General features: G+C 40.0%; 1 protein-coding gene across 1 annotated transcript in view; it reads left to right on the plus strand.

The window, feature by feature from the left end:
- The window catches only part of ADGRE1 (adhesion G protein-coupled receptor E1), a 50,429-nt gene extending 45,049 nt beyond the window's left edge, over nt 1-5,380 (plus strand). Inside the window, exon 20 of the mRNA XM_036740767.1 lies at nt 3,840-5,380. Coding sequence (XP_036596662.1) covers nt 3,840-3,845 — 6 coding nt within the window. The 3' untranslated portion in view covers nt 3,846-5,380. The remainder of the gene's footprint in view (nt 1-3,839) is intronic.
- The last annotated feature ends 15,948 nt before the right edge of the window (nt 5,381-21,328 follow it).

Here is a 21,328-nt window from a genome sequence, read left to right on the forward strand (position 1 = left end):
GATCTAATAGGTATGACAGACCAAATGTCAATGTCCACAAATATTTACTGAGTCCTATAATAAATCTGCTTATTCATTCATTCAACAAGGAATCCTGAGCCCTGTTGTTAATTTATTCATCCATTTAATCATTGTTTACTAAGCTCTATGACTTATTCATTTATTCATTCTTTCCTAAGCCTCCTTCGGGGCAAGTGGATAGGGCTTGGAGCCAGAAAGACTCATCTTCATAAGTTCAAATCCAGCCTCAGACTTGTACTGGCTATGTGACCCTGGGCAAACCATTTAACCCTGTTTGCCTCAGTTCTTCATCTGTAAGATGAGCTGGAGAAGAAAAGGGCAACCCAATCCAGAATCATTGCCAAGAAAAGCCCAACCAGGGCCATGAGGAGTCACACACAACAGAAAAATGACTGACCAATAAAAGTCCTATTCATTTATTCATTCAACAAATATTAATGAACTATGGTGTGCTTCATAAGAGGGAAGATATAAAATTAAAGTAAGATGTGGTCCCTGCTGTCATGGAACTTGCAGTCTGATAGATGTATAAACAAAACTAATTCTAGTAAAAATATCACACAAGTCCATCAGACAGGTATGGGACAAAGTGCTTTTAGTTGAGAGAGGGAAAGGCTTTACTGTTAGGGGATTCAGAAAAAACTTCATATAGGATATGGCATATGATTTGGGTTTTAGAAAATTGGTAGGAGTTCAGTAGGCAAAGAGCTCTGCTCATTATTCATTCATTCGTTCATTCATTCATTCATTCAATACATATTTACTATGCCCTTCTATCCATTCAGTCAACAAGTGTGTATTGAACACTCAGTATGTGTGCATGGAGGTGTTGTGTTAAGTACTGTTGGAGATACAAAGATTGGGTTTAAGCATTTCCACAATCTGATTGTGTAGAAGTACATGTTATCAGAAACACATGACCAGAAAAACAGATAAGTCAGTAATGTAGTGAGAGAAAGAGATAAACTGATGGCCAGCCCATGTGCTCCATTGTTATCAAGAGACTTCAAGAAAATGAGAGGAAAGTTCACATCATATTAAGCAAACTAATGCATACTTTCCTGGGAAACCTTGGGTAAGTCCCTTAAACATCCTGAGCTTCAGTTTCCTCACCTGTAAAATGTCAGGATTAGGCTCAATGGACCTTGAGGCCTCTTCCAACTCTAGGTATATGATCCTATATGACAAGATATGGACAAGCAACACCAAGGATGTCCAGCATGAGTGAGTTGGGATCTGCCTCATTGGAAGGAGCACCCTCACTGATGAGACCATGAGTCTATCGAAGTATAATCAAACTCCACTCAGACCTATGTCTTGCTCTTCCTTTTCTTCAAATTTCTGCCAAAATGCACTTCTAGTTGTTATCCAGTCTTGTTCTGCCCTCTCCTGTCTCCTTGTATTCTTACAGTCTGGAATGAGCTCCTTCCATGTTTCTACCCATTCAGATCCTTCTCTTTCTTCCAGGTCCAGCTCAGGTACCATTTTTTCCCATGATTTTTCCCCCATGAAGATCCTTCCAACTGAAAGCGACCTTTCCCTCTTCATTTTTATATTGTTTCACCTTGATCCCTCCTTTGTCTTTATCATAGTCTCCCTTGTACCATAATTTTCTGTGTCCCTATAATATCTCCTCTATTAGGGTAGATGGTCCTTGAGGGCAAGGGTTACATCATTTGTCATCTTTGTATCTTCAGAGCCATCATAATGCTTTATAAATAGTAGATGCTTTAACAAAAGTTTGAATTGAATTGAAGTAAATAAGCAGATTGGATTGAATGAGCACACACACATACACATACACACACAGACATGATTTGTAAAAATCATTCCAATAACTCTTCTCCAGCATGACAGTGTGGCTACCATATCTGGACTCTAACATTATGATTGCTTAGGTGCTTTTTACGCTAAAGAGAACAAAGATGAGGAAAACAGCCACATTGGACTAAATACACAGAGAGACTATCCATGCTAGAGGTGATATAATTGTGAGGGCATTGAGGTACTATGAGACACAAAAAGTTGTCTAATAAAATAGAGAAATGTGTTTCTTTATCAAAATACGGGGATAGATTTGTTCACTAAAAATTAAAGCAATGCTTTGATTTATTAAAATAAATTGATATGGTAAAATAAAGGTATCTGAAGGAAGGGAAGAGACCAAAGATATGGAATAAAATCTCTAACCTTATTAATAAAGGCAGCTAGGTGGTGCAGTGGCTAAAGTATAGGACTTGAAGTCAGGAAGACTCATCCTCATAAGTTCAAATCTGGCCTCAAATTAGCTGTGTGACCCTGTCCAAGTCACTTAACCCTGTTTGTCTTAGTTCCTCATCTGTCAAATGAGCTGGAAAAAGCAATGGCAAAACATTCCAGTATTTTCGCCAAGAAAACTCCAAATGGGGTCACAAAGAGTTGGACATGACTGAAACAACTCGACAACAAAACCTTTTTAATACCCCCCAAAAAGATTATTGGGAGAACATTAATAACAACCAAGCCATATGCCTATTCAGCCATATATATCACATCTTTACAGGGATCATCTATATACAAAACCAGGGCATTCTCTATGAAGATGTTAGTAGGGAAGAAGTGGGCTTTCACAGGCAATATCCAACAATGGATTAAATATTTGCCATTTCATAATTAATGAAAAATTTCAAGGCTACAAGATCTCACTGTGCTTATTGCTGTTAATTACAAAAAAGCATTTGATTAAGAAGTTTCACCTTATAGGCTCTTTTAGAGCAAGGGGTCTCCCATTTCTACATCAAAATCATTCTTTAGAAGATATAATAATGAAATAACCCTGTTCAATGACCTGATAATAAACATCAGATGAAGCATGAAACTGATAGGTGTAGCTCACCAAAAGTATTATTTACTACTGTGGTGGAGGAAATCAAGGGTAGAATCTAGACCAAGGAGGGATTCCTTATAGTTGGTAAGGTCCTTTAAATGCTCCTATTTATGGATGACTGACATCATAATGATTGAATCAATCTCTGCATCCTGGATGAGATCTAGTATTACTCAAAGAAGTTTGGTTTGTTCATCCACACAGGAAAAACTAAGTGGATGAAGAAGGTCTACTACCCAGATTTCAATATGCACATTGGACAGCCTATAGAACTTGTCCAACAGTATGTATCTCAGACAGTACAATTGGACAATTAATTGGGCCCAGGGAGAAAGTGAGGAAGGCCTTCAGCAAGTTACCTGTTGTCAACTTTTGGGAGAACATGGACAAGAGTCGCATAGAATTGGGTAGGCACAGATGGGTTGCAATCTCTGTCATCGGAGGGAACTTCCAAATAATGAGATCACAGATCCATTTGTATATTTGAGCAAAATTGAACAGGACATGGTAACAACCCTTCAGGAATTTACAACTTTGAATGTGAATAAATACAAGCCAAAGGAGAATGCTATTGTGGGCTGGAGCATTAGCAGAAAATACTGAGAGCTTAGAGGAAGGAGAGGAATGTTTTGACTAGGGATATGAGTGAAAACTTCATGGTATTTGGACTTGACCTGGAAGACAGGTAGGAAGAACATTGACAGGTAGAGATGGTAGGAGAACATTCTGGGAGACTGGGCTGAGTAAGATGTAGAGGCAGAAAAATCCCAGGGACGGTCAGGGCAAGTAAGAAGTCTAGCTGGGTTAGAGCTCCCTGAATGGACCTTTCCAGTTGAAGTGGCACATTTGAAGATGGCAGGGATAGAAACTGAAGCTTCTTGGGGGAGGGGAGGGGTTTGATATAGGCACTTCTCTCTATAATCTGGGAAATTATTCTCTTTCTCTCTTACAGGGCTGAAGTCTATCTTAGCTCCTGAAGATACCACAGAATAACAAGAAAAATGTCAGCAAAGACAAACTCACTGGGATTCTTTTGTAAACTATCCAAAGCTTAACATGGTAATGGAGCAGGATAGTCACCTGACCCAGTGGTCAGGTACATAGAAGACACCTGAATCACCTGTATCCCAGTGTGATTCCCTTTGCCCACTTGGAAGTGATGACTTCTGCTCCAGAAATCCAAAGCCACGGGGATAGTTAATTCTTCTCTCTTGGGGGAGCAAAGGCCACATTTCCTGAGTTTGGTCAATTTTGTTAACAAATATTATTTCTATTTCTTAATTTATTCTTTGCAAAGTATCTTCCCCCATCCAAATATCAAACATTTTTTTTTCCCTTTCCTTCCATTTTCTCTCCCAAATGAAAAAAAAAATAAAAATCTTGCAGTAAATATGGGTAGTTAAAGAAAACAAATTCTCACATTGGCCTTATCCAAAGATATGAGTCTAATTCTACATATTTAATCCATCACCCCTTGTCAGGAGGTAGGTAGCATGCTTCATCACTGGTTCTCTGGAATCATGTTTGATCCTTGTGTATTAATCAGAGTTCTTTAGTCTTTCAAAATTCTTCATTTTTACGATGTTTTTATTGTAGTATAAATGGCTCCATTTGCTTCACTTTGCATCAGTTCATACAAGTCTTCTCAGTTTTTTTTAACAACTTGCTACAAATAAATGCCAACTGTTGCTTGTATGATTTTGGGTGAGTCCCTTGCCCTCTGACCTTAGTTTCCTTATCTCCCAAGGGGGAGTTGGACTCAATGATAAGGCCTCAATGATAAATTTGCCAAGATCTCTTCTATCTCCAAATCCTATTATATATAAGTGACCCTGGGTAGGTCATTTAACCTTTATGGGTCTCAGTTTTCTAACTGCAAAATTAGAGAATTATGCTAATGATCTAAGGTCCTTTCCAGCTCTTGACCCTAGGAGTCTCAGATCAGTGATGAATAGAACCATCTCTATCCATTACTTTTCCCTCTGGGAAGTTTATTTGGGGGAACAGCAATGATTCTACTCTCCCCCCAAGACAAATTTTCCCTCTTTCTCAAAAATGGCCAAGACAACCCAAAGGCTCCACTCTGCTTGCCCACATGACTTCCCTTCAAACACTTTCTGTTCCAGCCAAATTGAATGATTGTCAATCCCCTATTCTAACCTTTCCCTTTCCCTTCTCTGGGACTTTGCTCAAACCATCCTCATGCCTACAAATGGACTCCCTTTCCCACTTTCATCAGCATCTGTTATAGTTCCACCTTCCAAGGCCACAAGGCCTTTCCTTATGTGTCCAATTGGAAGAGATCTCTCCCTCTTCCGATTTCTCACAGTACTTTACCTAAACCTTGCCTTTCTCCTTAACTCACAAGAGATTATATTCTAGTAATCTGAGCAACTGTCTTTCTCCTGTTCTTGTTGCTGTGTCCGACTTGTGTCCGACTCTTTGTGACCCCATTTGGTGTTTTCTTGGCAGAGATACTGGAGTGGTTTGCCATTTCCTTCTCCAGCTCATTTTACAGATGAGGAAACTGAGGCAAACAGGGTTAAGTGACTTGCCCAGGGTCACATAGGTAGTAAGTATCTGAGACCAGATTTGAACTCATGAATATGAGCCTTCCTGACTCCAGGCTTGATGCTCTATCCACTGCCTACCTGCTGGCACTTCCCTTATTACCACCTTCCTGCTGTTAATTCCCCTATTATAGTTCCCTAATATAAATTAAGTGAAAGTAGACACTGCGTCCTATTTACCTTTGTAGCCCTGACATCTGGAATTTCACTTTGCATATAGTAGTTAATAAATGTTTGAAAAAGAAATCTTAGGATGTGAAAAAATTAATTATGGAGTGGATGAAGATGGAGACCTCTTTACTACTGAGAACGAATTTTTAAAAATAGAATAAAAGGTAATGGCGATGGAAATGAATCCCTGCCTTTTAATGAGAACTCCTTCAATGTCTATCCACACTTTGGACCTCTGGAGGAGAAAGGAAAAGTACTCACTTCTAACCATGCCTTGCATTTCCCTGGGCCACCTTGTTCCTGGCCAGGCCCAGCCTGGCAAATGTTTATCCCGTACACTTCCATTATCATTACCCTTCAGCTTCCTCCTCCTCATCTCTCAGCAGGATAATGAAATAGTGAGGGCCTTCAGGAAGGATGCCCCAGGAAATGTGAAAGCATTTTCGCTGTTTTCCCACACAAATACAGCTCTTTGTTTGCTTAATGCAGATACCAGCTTTTCTTCTAATTAGAGAATAGGCAGGGCATGGGCATAGAAGGGTGTCTAAGCAGCAGGCTTCCCTTCCTGTGTGCAATCTTGTAATGCATCAGGGGATATATAAAAGGGTCTTTTTTATTGGAGTTCCTGTCAAGCCATGTGCTAAAATCATAGGATCGTAGAGTTGGAAGGGAGAGAATCACAGTCTCTCTGAGTCAGGTGGGGCCTCAGAGTAGAGCTGTAACAAGGGTGAGGCAAATGGGGCAGTTACCTCGAGTGCGCAAAGCTGATGGGGCGTAGAGAAAAAATATAACACTGAGAAGCTGATGAATGTTCAGAATGGGGTGCCTGGTGTGGAGAACACTGGAGACTCGGCCGTAGGAGGATCAGTTAAAATAGAAAAGAGCGGGGAACAAGCCTTTATTTAGCACCTACTATATGCCACACTCTGTGCTACATGCTTTACCAATATTATCTGATTTGATCCACACAACCACCCTTGGGAGATAGGTGCTGTTATTATCCCTGGTTTATAGTTGAAACTGAGGCTGAGAGAAGTTAAGTGACTAGTCCAAAGTTACCCAGCTATTAAGTTGTCTGAAGTTGAATTTGAACTCATGTCTCCCTGACTCCAGGCCCAGTGCTTTATCCACCATGCCACCTAGCACAGATAAGGGAGAGAGAAAACAGCAAGCACGCCACACCATTAAGATAGGGGGACCATAATTGTATATTCTTGCATATAGGTGGGATTATACTGGGGCAGTTAAGGACCTAGAAGGCCACATGTGGCCTTAAGGCCCCAGGTTCCCCACCCCAGAATACAGTAATCACAGATGAAGGTAATTTAACATCGTCCCTCCCCCCACCCTCCCATTACATTAGTAAGCTTTCTGAGGCCAACTAAACCAACTCATACCTGAGTAGGAATCCCTTTAATGAGATCCCTGGCAAGAGACCATATGGCTTCAGGGGACAGTGGGCTAGCTCTCTGTGCTGCCCCCATCACTTCTGGCCAGGTGGGCCCCTTCACAGCTTCCACTAAACACTGTAGGCCACTGAGATAACGAATGGCTGAGCCACCTTCATGCCCAGTGATAGTAGCCTCTGGGAGCTAAAAACTTCATTTTCCCCAAGGGGACAGCTTGGTTTGGGCTCCCCCTTCCCAGCTTCCTGCCTTCAACACTTATAACCAGGCCACACCTAGTTTATGAAGAAGCACTCCCAGCATCCTGTGCATTGCACTCAAGGTCAGAATTTCAAAGAGAAAGGAAAGGACTAGTTTCACTAAAACCTGCTCTACCTCCTGAGGGGAGAAAGTTACAGCCTGCTCACTCTGCCAACAGAAAGAACTTCTTGCCTCTTGGGCCAAGTTGTCTTATGGGAAGCTCCTTGGACAGAGAGCTCTACGTAGAGCCAGGAAGACCTGTGTTCAGATCTGGCCTCTGACACTTCCTAGCTGTGTGACTCTGGGTTAACCTACATGCCTCAGTTTTTTCATCTACGATATGGGGATAATCATAGCACCTCCCTTCCTCCCAGGGTTGTTGTAGAGATCAAATGAAATATTTGTCAAGCACTTAGCACAGTGCCTGGAGTGTAGTGGGTACTTAACAAATACTCCCTTCCTTCCCAGAAGCTCTTAGGTTTCCATCTCTAACCACAGATGTCTAAGAGAAAGGGATGGAGGCAAACAGGACAGGAGATTGAGAAGAGGATTATAGGGTCATACATAGATCAAGACCTGGATGGCACCTTTGAGACCATCTAATTCAATCTATCCTTCCCATTTTACAGATGAAGAAACGAAGGGAGTCAGAGAGAAGAGGAAGAAGGAGGAGTCTCTTACTACGCTGTATTACTCATGTGGTTTCTCTCCAGAATGCCTCTTCCTTCTGTCAAAAAAAAAGCAGTCAATTGTGTTTTAAAAGTTTCATTTGGTATGAGAATTAGGGACAGTATCCCTGTCATTTCCACTCCAGAAGCCTTGCGTTTCTCATTCCTGTAGTGGCCTGTTCTGGGTGGACATGAAGGGAATGAGAAGGAAGGATCTACTTGCTCACGCAGGCGCCACCCCCAAATCTAATGTTCTGCGACTTCTCCTTATTGTTCCTAGTTCTACCCATTGGGGCTGAGTGGAACAAGTCTGATCCCTCTTTCTGAATACTCGAAGATGCTTGTATTCTCCACTCCCAGCCCCCAACCTCCACCCCATGTCATTTTATCTATGGTCTACACATGCTCCTGTTCTTTAACTGGCATTCCAGTCATCCTTCTCTGGATACCCACCGGCTTGTTAAATTGTCACACTTGGCATGGAATGGAGCACTCAGGACTTCTCCTGTGGGCTGACTAGCGCAGGCTACGCTGGAATATGCCTCAACCTGTACACTACATCTCTTGATGTAGCCTAAGAAAGCTTTATGAGACAGCCGGGTGGTGCAGGGGATAGAGCACTGGGCTGGGAATCAGGAAGACTCATCTTCCTGGGTTCAAATCTGGCCTCAGACACTTACTAGCTGTGTGACCCTAGGCAAGTCACCTAACCGTGTTTGCTTCAGTTTCCTTATCTGTCAAATGAGCTGGAGAAAGAAATAGCAAACCACTCCAGTATCGTTGCCAAAAGAAACCCAAATGGGGTCACAAAGAGTTGGACATGAATAATTGACTCAGTAGCATCAAGGATGATTCCATGTATTTAGTCATGCAAACAGTTCTGAATATCGTATTTATAGCATTCTCTCGTTTAATTGTTCCAGTGTCACAATCCTATCAGAAAAGGACATAAGGTTAGGATGGCATGATCTGTTCTTGATTAAGCTAGGCTAGCTTTGGAACCTGCTGCTTCCTTTTCTAGATGCTCATTAGCCCTCCTTTTAACAATATGGTCTAGAATGTGCCAAGAAATCTAAGTCACCAATTCCCACCTTTTGCCATTTTCTCCCTTCACTCTTCCTGTGGTAACTTTCCTCTTCTTTAAGATCATACGTAGATCGCTGATAGTGACTCAGCCATCACACGTGCCCTCTGCTATGTCTGCCAGCCCTGAGATTCTGGGAAGAACTTTGCAAGGGCTGCTGTGGCAATACTGGGCATTCTTGTGGGAGTGACAGGAGTGGAGCAATGACTCATAGACGTTGACTCGTCACCCTTCTGAGGAAGGAACACCTAGGTGGTGTGTGTGTATGTATATGTGCACATGTGCTCCTGTGTGATCCTGCAAAAGGGAGAGGAAAGACTAAGATGATGCTGAAGTACAGAGAAGGTAAGTAGATTTGTGTCAGAGCAGCTACCTACTGTCAAGACATGTGGACAGCTGGAGCTCTTCCCATGCCAAGCCCAGGCAGTCCGTCTTCCCTACTGATCTTTCCTCCAGCCTCTTCCTTCCCTCTCCACACCACTCCTGACCCATGTTCTCTGTTGTGACCAGACAAGATAATTCACAGGATTTGGAGCAGGAAAGACCTTACACTTCATTTACTTCAGCATCCAAATTGTATGGAGGAGGTAATGGAAATCCACAGAAGTGACTTGCCCAAGGCACCATGGTTGACAATGGACAGCATTCCCTCGACTCCAAATCCAGAATGTTTTCCATACCACACTGCCCAGCTGCTTGCCTTCCTCATCATGATTCTACCTTGTGGAATAATAAAAATGAGCTGAGTTCAAGTGTTGGTTTCCTTTGCATTCATTCTGGGAAGCAGAGCAGTTTATAACAAACAATCATGCAAGGGGGAAAAACATTTCAAAAAGAGAAGGAAATGCACTTTCCCACAAAAGTACCCCATAGAAAATGAGAAGTTCAAAGCCACTTCCTCCTTCAGACAGCCCTAGGAATCTCCAGCTGTAAAGGGAGACCACCTAGCCCACGTGGGTATGGTCAGGTTGGGGGTGGGGGAGTGGAGGTGAACTTATTTTAGGGAAGGAAAGGAAACACGTCCAAAGAGGCGACTGGTGAGTAGTATTTCATAAGGAGGCCTCTTTATATAATTGGTTTTGTTGCTTCTGTCACAACTCTCCCCATGTATTGTATGGAAGACAAATCACTTCCTCCTTTGAAAGCTATGTATCCTATTATACATTACTTATTTCAATGCTCCAAGCATTCAGAATTTCATCAATGGGAATGATACCTCCAGCAACATGGAAAGTAACCCCTCTGCAACTGAGAGTTGCCAGGGCCTCCCCCAAGCCACCATCTTGCAGGTCACTTGGTGATGATTTTCTCCACATTTAGCGGGAATGGTCCTCAGACAGCAGACACACATTCTGACATTAAGCCCCTCCCTGAAGCATCCTGACCAGCTTGGCTGGACCTTCCAGAGCTTGTGTTCAGGCAGCACAACCTTTAGGAACCCAGAGCCATCCTTGTACCATAGAGAGGGAAGAGTATAGTTCTAGGACAAACGACACACCATGTCTTATTTTTAAAGTGAAATCCTTAGGTTTAGTTAGATAGCAATGAGGGGAGGTCACTTTTCATAGCTATTCGGGGGGGTCAACCTTGGTCATTAGACTTTTGTGGCATCCAGTGTTCATTATTTTGTTGTTGCTGATTCTTTCATTCATATTATTTTAAAAATCAGTTGGATTTTATTTTCAGTTCTAAATTATTTCCCTTTCACTTCCCCTTCTCCCACCCATTGAGAAGGTAAGAAAAACAAAACCTGTTATAATCATGTATACTTATCCAAAAGAAATTTCCATGGTAGCTATTTTACTCTCAAAAAAGCAATGTTCGCATTGAGTCCAACAGCTCCTCATCTGGAGGTTGAAAACATGTTTCATCATGACCCCTTTGGAATTGTGGTGGGTCATTGTATTCATTAGCATTCCTAAGGCTTTTACAGTTGATGATCTTTAAAATGCTGTCATTACTGTGTAGATTTTTTTGGTTCTGCTCATTTCATATAAGTTCACATAAGTCTTCCCAGTTTTTTCTGAAACCATCCCCTTCACCATTTCAGCATAAAAGTATTCTATCACATTCATATACCACAACTTGTTCAGGTGTTCCTTGATTGATGGACAAGCCATCGATTTCCAGTTCTTTGCCACCACAAAAAGCTGCTATAAATATTGGTCCTTTCCCTCTTTCTTTGATCACTTTGCAACGTAGACCTGCTAGTAGTATTGCTGGACCAAAGGTTGTACATAGCTTAATAGCTTTTGGGGCATAGTTCCAGATTGCTTTCCAAAATGGTTGGATTAGTTTACAGCTCCACCAACAGACATCAGTATATCTATTTTCTCACATCCCTACAGCATTTGTTATTTTATTCCTTAGCTAATTTTATGGGTATGAGGTGGTGCCACAGAGTTGTCTTAATCTGCATTTCTTTATTTAGCGATCCAGAGAATTTTTTTTAATGTGGCTATTGATAGGTTGGATTTCTTCTGAAAACTGCCTATTAATATCCTTTGACCATTGGTGGGGCAGATAGCTCTCATTCTTGTAAATTTGACCCAGTTCTCTATATATTTTAGAAATTGTGATCTTTATTAGAGAAACTTGCTGCAAAGATTTTTGCCTCCCAGTTTCATTTTTTCCTTCTAATTTTAGTTGCATTGGTTTTGTTTGCAGAAAAATTTTAATTTTATGTAATCTAAATTATCCACTTTACCTCCTCTGAATCTCTCTCTCTTTTCTTAAGAACTCTTCTACTATCCATAGATTTGACAGGCAATTTCTTCCATGCTCCAGTAATTTGCTTATAATATTACCTTTGTGTTTAAATAATGTACCCTTTTTAAGTTTATCTTGGTAAAGAGTATGAGATATTGGTCTAAGTCTAGTTTCTGCCAGACTGCTTTCCAGTTTTCCCAATAGATTTTTGTCAAATAGTGAGTTCTTTCTCCAAAATCTGGGATTTTAGATTCATCAAACATTAGGTTACTGTCTTCATTTGTTTCTGTATTTTGTACCTAACCTGTTTCATTGATCAACCTCTCTATTTCTTACCCAATACCAAGTTGTTTTGATTATTACCACGTTGTGGTATACCTTAACATCTGGCACTGTTAGTTTCCCTTCTTTCATGTTTTTTTCCCTTTGAATCCCTTGATATTCTTGACCTTTTGTTTCTCCAGAAGAATTTTATTATTTTTCCTAGTCCTATAAAGTAATTCTTTGGGAGTTTGATTGGCATGGCACTGAATAAGCAAATTAATTTAGGTAGCATTGTCATTTTTATTATTTTGGCTTAATCTACCTATGAATAATTAGTATTTCTCCAATTATTCAGCTGTCTTTATTATACTGAATATACTGAGTATACTTTATTGCACTTATTATTTATTATACTGAAGAGTATTTTTAAATTGTGTTCATAAATGCCTTACATGATCGCACATGTATAACCTATATCTAATTGCTTACTGTCTTAGGGAGGAGGGGAAGGAAGAAGGGAAGGATAGAATTTAGAACTCAAAACTGAAAAAAAAACCCAAATGTTAAAAATTGTTTTAACATGTAATTGAGGAAAAAATAAAATATATTTAAAAAAAGAAATTGTGTTCATATAGTTCCTGTGGGTATCTTGGCAGGTAGGCTCCCAAGTATTTTATACTGTCTGTAGTTATTTTAAATGGAATTTCTCTTTCTATCTCTTCCTATTAGCTTTTGCTGGTAATAATATACAGAAAGGCTAGTGATTTGTGTGGGTTTATTAGCAATGTCTTTGCTCTTTGCTGTTGGAAAGATTCCTTACAGTTTTATTTTCTACTGTATATGTTGTTTTTTTTAAATAGTCATCATACTGTTATAAGTTTTTGTTGATATTTTATAATGCTGTTGTTTAGTTGTTTCAGTCATGTCTGATTCTTCATGACCCTGTTTGGGGTTTTCTTGGCAAAGAGCCTGGAATGGTTTGTCATTTTCTTCTCCAGCTCATTTTACAGATGAGGAAATGGAGGCAAACAGGGTTAAATGATTTGCCCAGAGTCACACAGCTGGTAAGTGTCTGAGGCTGAATTTGAACTCATAGAGACGAGTCTTCTTGACTCAAGGCCCCATATCCATTGCACCCTCCACCTGCCCTTTAATAAATCATAGAACCACTAAAAAGCTGATCACCTGCCTTATAAATGAAGTCGGTAGGTCAAAAGGAGCAGATTGACCAACTGAGGGATGGGGGACTTGAATCTCCATTGCCAGATTTGTACTTGAAGTCCTTCAAGCTTGACAGAATAGCTTGTATGACCTTTGAGAACCCAGAGTCACTGGGATACCCTGATGGCACATCGAAGTAGGATCATAGATTTAGCACTGAAAGGGACTGAGAGGTCATTGATGTGAAGTTGGAAGGGATCACAGGAGGGCCCAACCCCTTTGTTTGATGAAAGAGAAAAGTGAGGCCCAGAGAAATCGAATGACTTGTTTTGGGTCACACTGAAAGGAAGTAGCAGAATCGGGATTTGAACCTAGGGCTTTCCCTACTGTACTATGATGTTATTTACTCCTGGTGTAACCTGATTTTCTTTTCCTTGCTTATATAAGATAAAAAAAGGGCATTCCGTATCCTCATTCATTTCTTGGTCCCCATGATTTTGTTTGACTTTTCCTGGTGCCACAATGATACTCCTGCCAGCTTCAGCTGATGTTTCCCAATCCCATAGAGAGTTTCTGAAACAGACACCATGAATCGCCTCTTCACTTGAGACAAGAACCCCAGGGTGGAGCAGATGGAACGTACCATCCTTCCCAGGCTGTTGCTGATGAAGAGGGGAGCGGTAATAATAACAATCTAGACATTTCTATGGGCTTGGTGTGTCCTCACAGATACCATCTCATTTCATCTCAGTCTTGTTATTCAGTTGTTTTCAGTCATGTCAGACTCTTTGTGACCCCATTTGGGGTTTTCTTGGCAAAGATACTGGAGTGGTTTGCCATTTCCTTCTCCGGCTTATTTTACAGATGAGGAAACTGAGGCAAACAGGGTTAAGTGACTTGCCCAGGGTCACACAGCTAATAAGTGTCTGAGTCTAGATTTGAACTCACAAAGATGAGTCTTCCTGGCTCCAGGCTCAACACTCTATCCACCGAACCACCTAGCTGTCAATCATCTCAATAACCACCCAGGATGTGTTACACAGTCGATTCAACTCAACAATTCAGAGAGCATTTATTCACTCAGAGAGGTTAAAGGATTTGCCCGAGTCACTCAAGCCGGTACGTGGCACCTTTAGGTCTTCTGACTCCTCATCCAACGGTTTTCCCACTGTACCCCATTCATCACACTTCCTTTGCTTCCTTGAGTCGGCCCAAATAGAGAGAGCATGAGGAAGGAGGCAGTGGTGGTTGTTAGGACAGGTGACACAATCTGCTCGACCCCAGCCAGGAGGTATGGCTCTCAGTCTGGGTTCCTTTGGCTGGAAAATTATCCTGGTGGGCCAGACGAGGCTACCTGTGTCTTCCGGCCCCAGTGAAAAGCCAGGATTGCTTTTTGTGATGCCTTCCACCATGCTGCTAGCTCCAGCTGCTTGAAGACACTGTCTTGTGACACCAGCACCATATGGAATTTGTTTTCGTTTGATTATCTTTCCCTATGGCAGCATTTCTTTATTTTGTTCCTACAGGCGGTGCTGAGCAGTGTCCTACCTACATGTCCCTCCCACTCCTTCCCTGGATCTTTATTATTGGGGATGACCTGTCACTGGTTTATCTACTCACAAAAGCATCCCTAAAAGTGCTCATAAGATCCTAGGTTCAGAGTGGGAAAGGACCCCAGAAGGCATCTTGCCCAACCCCCCTCGTTTTACAGATGAGAAAATTGTCATCTGTACTACAAAAGAATCCAGATACTCCTGACGCTAGTACCCTTTGGTTACCAGAGCTTGCCGTCTCTGGGTTCTCTGAGATGCTGAATTTGAGTAGCTTCTCAGGACTGCTGCCAAATGGCACTCCGTCTCAGTTTTTTTCTCTTCCGTAGGAAGCCACGGCCTAATTATTTTTTTCTCTGCCGTGCCTTTTAACTTCCTGAATTATAGAGTCAATGGCCTCTCCGATGTTATATTTGTCAATTTAATAGAAACTTGGGCTGCAATATTCCGAGAAAGGACAGCATATGACCTGAAACAAGATCATGTAACTAGAGCAGGAAGGGACCCCAGAGGCCATCTAGTCCAGCCTCCTTGTCATACATAAGACGGAACTGAAACTCAGAGAGGGGCTAACACAAGGCTACTCAGAGAGAAAGAAACAGAGCATGATTCTAAATCCAGCACTTTGTTCTTTCAAGTTCATGTTGATATCTTTTGTTTCTTTGCCATGTAATTTCTCAATGGATCCACCTACTCTTCTCCTCCCAACAAGAGCCACCCAGATAACCAAGAATTTTTTAAAAAGGAAAAACATGTTTCAGCAAAATTAAATGTGTTGAGAAAGTCTGGCATTCCATGCAGTGTTTCAGACTCACAATTCCCTACCTCCGCAAAGAATTGAGGAAAGCTTAGTCATCATTTCAAAGCGTGGAGTTTCAATCACTTTGTGGTTCTTTCCATTTACATTGTCATAGTCACTGTGTATCTGTTTTTCTTTTATTGGTTCTCTATCAGTTCATAAAAATCTTCTTATGCTTTTCTATATTTATTATATTTATTGTTTCTTGTAGGACAGCTATTCCTTTTTATCCATGTACTACAACTTGTTTAGACATTCCCCAGTTGATGAACATCTAAATTATTTGTCGTTTTTTTGCCATTGAAAAAAGTACATTTTTAATAATTTTCTTCACACAATTTCAAATTGCTTTCTGGAATGGTCAAACCAATTCACAGCTCCAGCAACAGCATGTTGGCATGCCTAGCTTTCTACAACCCTTCCAACATTGACTATTCCCATGTTTTGTCATCTATGTGAAATGAAATAGGGTTAGTTTTTAAGGTGCATTTTCTTATTTTTAAAAATAATCTTTTGGTGTATTTTGTTTTGGCATCACCCACATTTTCCATTATGTCCCTCCCCTGACTCCCTCTTAGACAGCCATACCTTACAATAAAGAATAAAAAAGAAGATTTTTTCAAAATTCAGCAAAACTAACTAAGATATTAGAACAAGTCTAATGTTATAGGCAGTGTTCCACACTCATGGTCTTCCACCTCTGCAAAGAAGCAGGAAATGGGATCAGGGGAGAGGAGGTGTCATTTCACCCTTTCTTTGGGGCCAAGCTTGGTCATTATTATTTTGCATCTTTCACTTTTTATTGTTCTATTGTTGTCTTTTCATTTACATGGTGTACATCATTTTCTCTATAATACGTACATTATTTTCTTGTTTTTGTTTGCTTCACTTTGTATCAGTTCATATATATCTTCCCATGCTTCTCTATATCTACCATATTCATCATTTCTTACAGCTCAGCAATATTCCATTACTTTTCCCCTAGGCCAAGGGAGAGGAGTGACAAGGGGAAATTTGGAAAATATGTGGCAGCTGTTGTTTTTATTCTGGTCCAATGGGATTTTTATATAAATTCACTGCAATAAATTCCAAGCCTCTGTTGTGGGATTGAAAACTGGAAGGAATCTTGGAAAACATATAGTCCAACTCCTCATAGGAACACAGACTTAGAAGGAGGGTGAACCTTACAGTCCATCTACTCTAATCTCTTCATTTAATACTGCAATTTGTTTGACCATTATCCAATTGGACATCAAATGTATATGGGTCCTTTTTTTTCATCACTCACCTCCTTGGTGTGAAATCTCCTTAGCAATGGAATCTCTGCCTCAAGGGATAAGGACATTTTAGTAGCATACTTTGCATAACTTCAAATTACTTTCCAGAATGGTTGGACCAATTCATATCACCACCAACAATGCATTAATATGTCTGTCTTTCCACAACACCACCAATATTGGCTCTTCCTCTCTTCTGTTATGTCTACCAACTCACTCGGTAATGTAAGAGTTGTTTCAATTTGCATTTTTCTTATTATTAATGATTTAGAGATTTCCACATGGCTATCCATGTGTTGGCAACTTCTTTTGGAACTTTTTATAGCCTTTAAACAATTTCCAGTTAAAGAAACATTTTTGGTTATAAAGCCCCTGTAAACAAAACTAATTTGCTAACTTGGTGTTTGCTTCTTTGACTCAATCAGAGATGTTCTCATATACCTCATAAAAGTATCATGTCTTAGTCTTAGCTTTACAATTCTGTTAACACCTTGTGATTGCATTCTAGGCTTTCAGTGACTATATCAATTGATGGGGTGTGTGTGTGTGTGTGTGTATGTGTGTGTGTGTGTGTGTGTGTGTGTGGATGTCCACATCTCTATTCCCATCTAAATATCAGACCCTTATCAGAGATATTTGATACAAATATTTCCCCCCAATCAATTGCTCCTGATCCTATTTGCATTCTTTATGCAAAATATCTTCAATTTTATGTAATTAAAATTATCTGTTTTTATCTTGTATGAAAGCCTGTATCCCTTGTTTGGTTAAGAATCCATTCTCTGTCCATATCTTTGAAAGATACCTATCTGGTTCCCTTCTAATATTTTTTTTATGGTATGACCATTGAAATTTAGATCCTGGGCTCATATTAAGCTTATGATAACTTATGGCATAAGATACTGATCTAAACATACTTTCTGCTGGATAGCTTTCCACTTTTCCAAAAAAAATCCTGTCAGAAAGGGAATTCTTCCCCAAATAATATCCTCAAATTTATGTCCTCAAATCTAGCATCCTTTCTACCACATCACAAGAACTATAAATGTAGACCTTACGAATTCCTTCAAGTTATTATTTCATGTTGTTCCTACAGGTCAGCTTGTCCTTTAATTTGATGACCCTGTAGATTTTGAGATACAGACTTTCCTCCCTGAACAAAGAAGTATCCACCATTCATAACCCAAGGTAAGAAGGCATCAGGAAGGTTTCAGTGACTTGAGCTTACTTTGTTGTTCCTACTGTAGAGAGAATTCCTATAGATGACAATATCACTTACATTGCTGGGAGATTTCTCTGTTAAAAAAAATGCTGAGCAAGGACCAGTATGAATTTCCCTAGACTGGGGGAGAGAAGTGACAAGGAGGAATTTAGAAAACACGTGGCAGCTATTTTTATGCTGGCCAATGGATTTTTTATATTCAACCTCTGCAATAAATTCCAGCTTCATATTAATGTCAAAGGAATGAGGGCTGGAGAAGATCTTAGAAATTGTCTTCTTTGATTCCTCATAGGATCCCAAATTTAGAACTGAAGTAGAATTTAGCATTCATCTACCTTAACCTCTTCATTTTGTAGCTGGGAGGCCGAGAGATGGGAAGAGAACTGCCATATCATATCGGTCATAAGCAGCTAAACAAGGGTTTGAACCCTGGTCCTTAGAACTTAGGGCTTAGCACCTTGCCTGGCAGATAGTAAGTAACTAATAAATATTTGGTGGCTGACCAGAAATCCATCACTCATCTCAAGAAAGAAGAGGTGAAGGCAGATGACTACCTGAGCGACGTTTAGAAACAGAGAGATATCCTATTTCCATCTTTAATTTTTAACAGAACATTGACTTTTAAAAAATTTTATTTTAAACTTAAATACTAAAAAATACACAATAAGAAAATAAACATATTATAAACTTAAATATTAAAACTTAAATACAAAATAAGAAAAGAAAAAAAGCATTGTCGTGTGCACAGCAGAATGTAAGAGAGGATTCAAAATATACAGCAATACATTTCCATTTCAAGAAAGCCGATATAATAAATACTACATATTGTGTTCAGAACTGTCCATCTTTTCTTTGCTTCCATAAGTTTTCTTTTGTTCTCTGCTGGGCACTTTTTACTTTGTTCTCCCCATCCTCTTCCCCCACCTCCTCCAAAAAGACTACAATTAAGCATGGACACATATACATACATATACATATAAATGTATATGCATACATATACACAATATATACACACATACAAATATATACATATATACACACAAACATACATCTATACATGCATATACACATACATGCACTTACATGCACATACATATACTTAGATATCTGTAATCATGCTCATATATAGGCATATACATTCATATGCACCTATGTAAGATGGTACTATACTTGTTTGTTCTCTCTTTCTCTGAGGGTGGATAACATCTTCCTTCATAAGTCCAAGTCTTTCCATATTTTTCTAAGCCCACCAACTCATCATTTCCTACACCATAGCACTATTCCAACTACATACTGTCCAGTTATTTTAAGTAGTCTAAAACAATACCGATTAATATATCTGACATACAGTGTAGTTTCCCTATTTTTCTCTTTTAATTAAATCTCTTTTAGCTTTAACTTTGTCTGAGATCATGATTACTACCCCTGCTTTTTTTTCCTAATAAATTCTACTCCTGATCTTTATTTTATGTTTGTGCCTATCTCTTATTTACTATCCCTCCTGACTCCTCTATTTTACTTCTAGCTGCTACCTTGCCCTCTTGTTACTTAACCTACCCCGCCCCAAGGATCCCTCCCTTATCCTCCCATTCCTGTTAATCTAAAGACCCTTTGATACCACCACCCCACAGAACCTTAACTTTTACAGTAACCTTTTTCAGATTTTCATCTTGGCTTTTTCCTGATTGAATCAATATCTACACCTGCTAGGGTACTCATTGCCTACACTTTTACCATTACCAACACCCAACAAGGGGTCTACACCTTCCTGGTGCACTGTGTCTTCAGTCACCAGGTAACATGGCCTCCTTTGGCTGTGTCATTGACTCCTCCCAAAGGTCTATTTTATGGTTGCTGGTCCTACTTTTTGCTGCTAATATTATCATTAGGATCTCCTTGTGTATATATTCTGATCTTTCTCTTTCCAAAGATTGTTCTTCTCTTCTGCATGTGTGTGTCTGGGGGAACTTGCCTCTGCCAAATTATCCAGTTTTCATCTTTGTAGTTTCCTATTATCTAAACATGCTTTGAGGTTGTTGTCATTTTTAATTATTGCTTAACATGACGTGTTAGGAGAACTGATGACAGAAACATCTTGCTTTTCCCAAAAAGGTCCTATAAAAATTTGTGGTTTTCACCTCCAGTTCTGAGAACAGGGCCCATTGTCTTGTCCTCTACACACAGCAGGGAGACTAACAAAATGGGATTGTGCCATCTTCAGAGTTGTCTCAGAGTTGGAAGGGAACTTATCTTGTTCAAACTGTTACCTAAACAGGAATATCCTCTAGAAAATGTCAGATGAGTCTGCTTGAAGACCTCCAGCAATGGGCAGCTCACTACCTTTTAAAGCAGCCCATCCTATTACAGGTTGTTTTTCCACGTGAAATTCTTGGTTTCCCTTTGTCGTAGGCAGGACGAGGGCTGAAATAACTATTTGTGGTGCAATACCTGTTCTCATCACCAGGTGGCACTGCATGCTTTAGCTATTCCTCTGTGAGAGCAACTTCTTAATTCCAGTCTTGCTCTGTGTTATTGAAGCATGCTCAAACCTTAGATCTTATCTCCTCCTTCCACAATAATTGCTTTCCCCAGGTTTCTGTTTCAGGGTTTCCATCTAAAACCATGATTTAATGCCATCATAATGCATAACTTGCTTGGCTTTTGCCCGCATTCACAAAAGATTTCAATCTATTTCTCGATTTCAGTGACCTGAAAGGATTATTCATTCACATGTAAATTACTATAAAGAAAACAAAATTAACAAAGTTAGTTTTAAAACTTCTGAGTACTGTCCAATCCCCTCTTCTAGTAAGATCCGAAATGTCATCTTCTACCCAGCCTTCCATACCTAGTGTTCTCCAGGGACCATATTGGTAGAGGATCATGCTTCAGACATATTCTTTTCTTTTCTATTTTATTTTAATTTATGGAAAAAATAAGTATTTTGTTTTCAAAGGCTTGACATGACAGCTTCTAGCTTGCCTCACCAATCTCTTTTCATCACCTGGCTGGACAAGTAGTGACTTTCACTCACTGCCTTCATGGGCTTTTTACTTTCCTTCTAGCTAGATACCTTTTTACAGAGAATTTTCAGATCTACCTATCCTGCTCCCAACCTCTCTGCTGATCTCCAGTCTTGCATCTCCAACCGCCTTTCAGACATCTCCAACTGGTTGTACAGTAGACATTTTAAACTCAATGTGTCCAAAACAGAACTCTATATTTCCCTCTAAACACTCCCCACCTCCTACCTTCCCTATTACTGTAGAGGGCAATACAAGCCAAGACTAAAGCAGAGGGAGGGTTGGTGCATGATTTTT

Source organism: Trichosurus vulpecula, chromosome 1 (genome assembly GCF_011100635.1).
Source record: "Trichosurus vulpecula isolate mTriVul1 chromosome 1, mTriVul1.pri, whole genome shotgun sequence".
NCBI lineage: Eukaryota > Metazoa > Chordata > Mammalia > Diprotodontia > Phalangeridae > Trichosurus > Trichosurus vulpecula.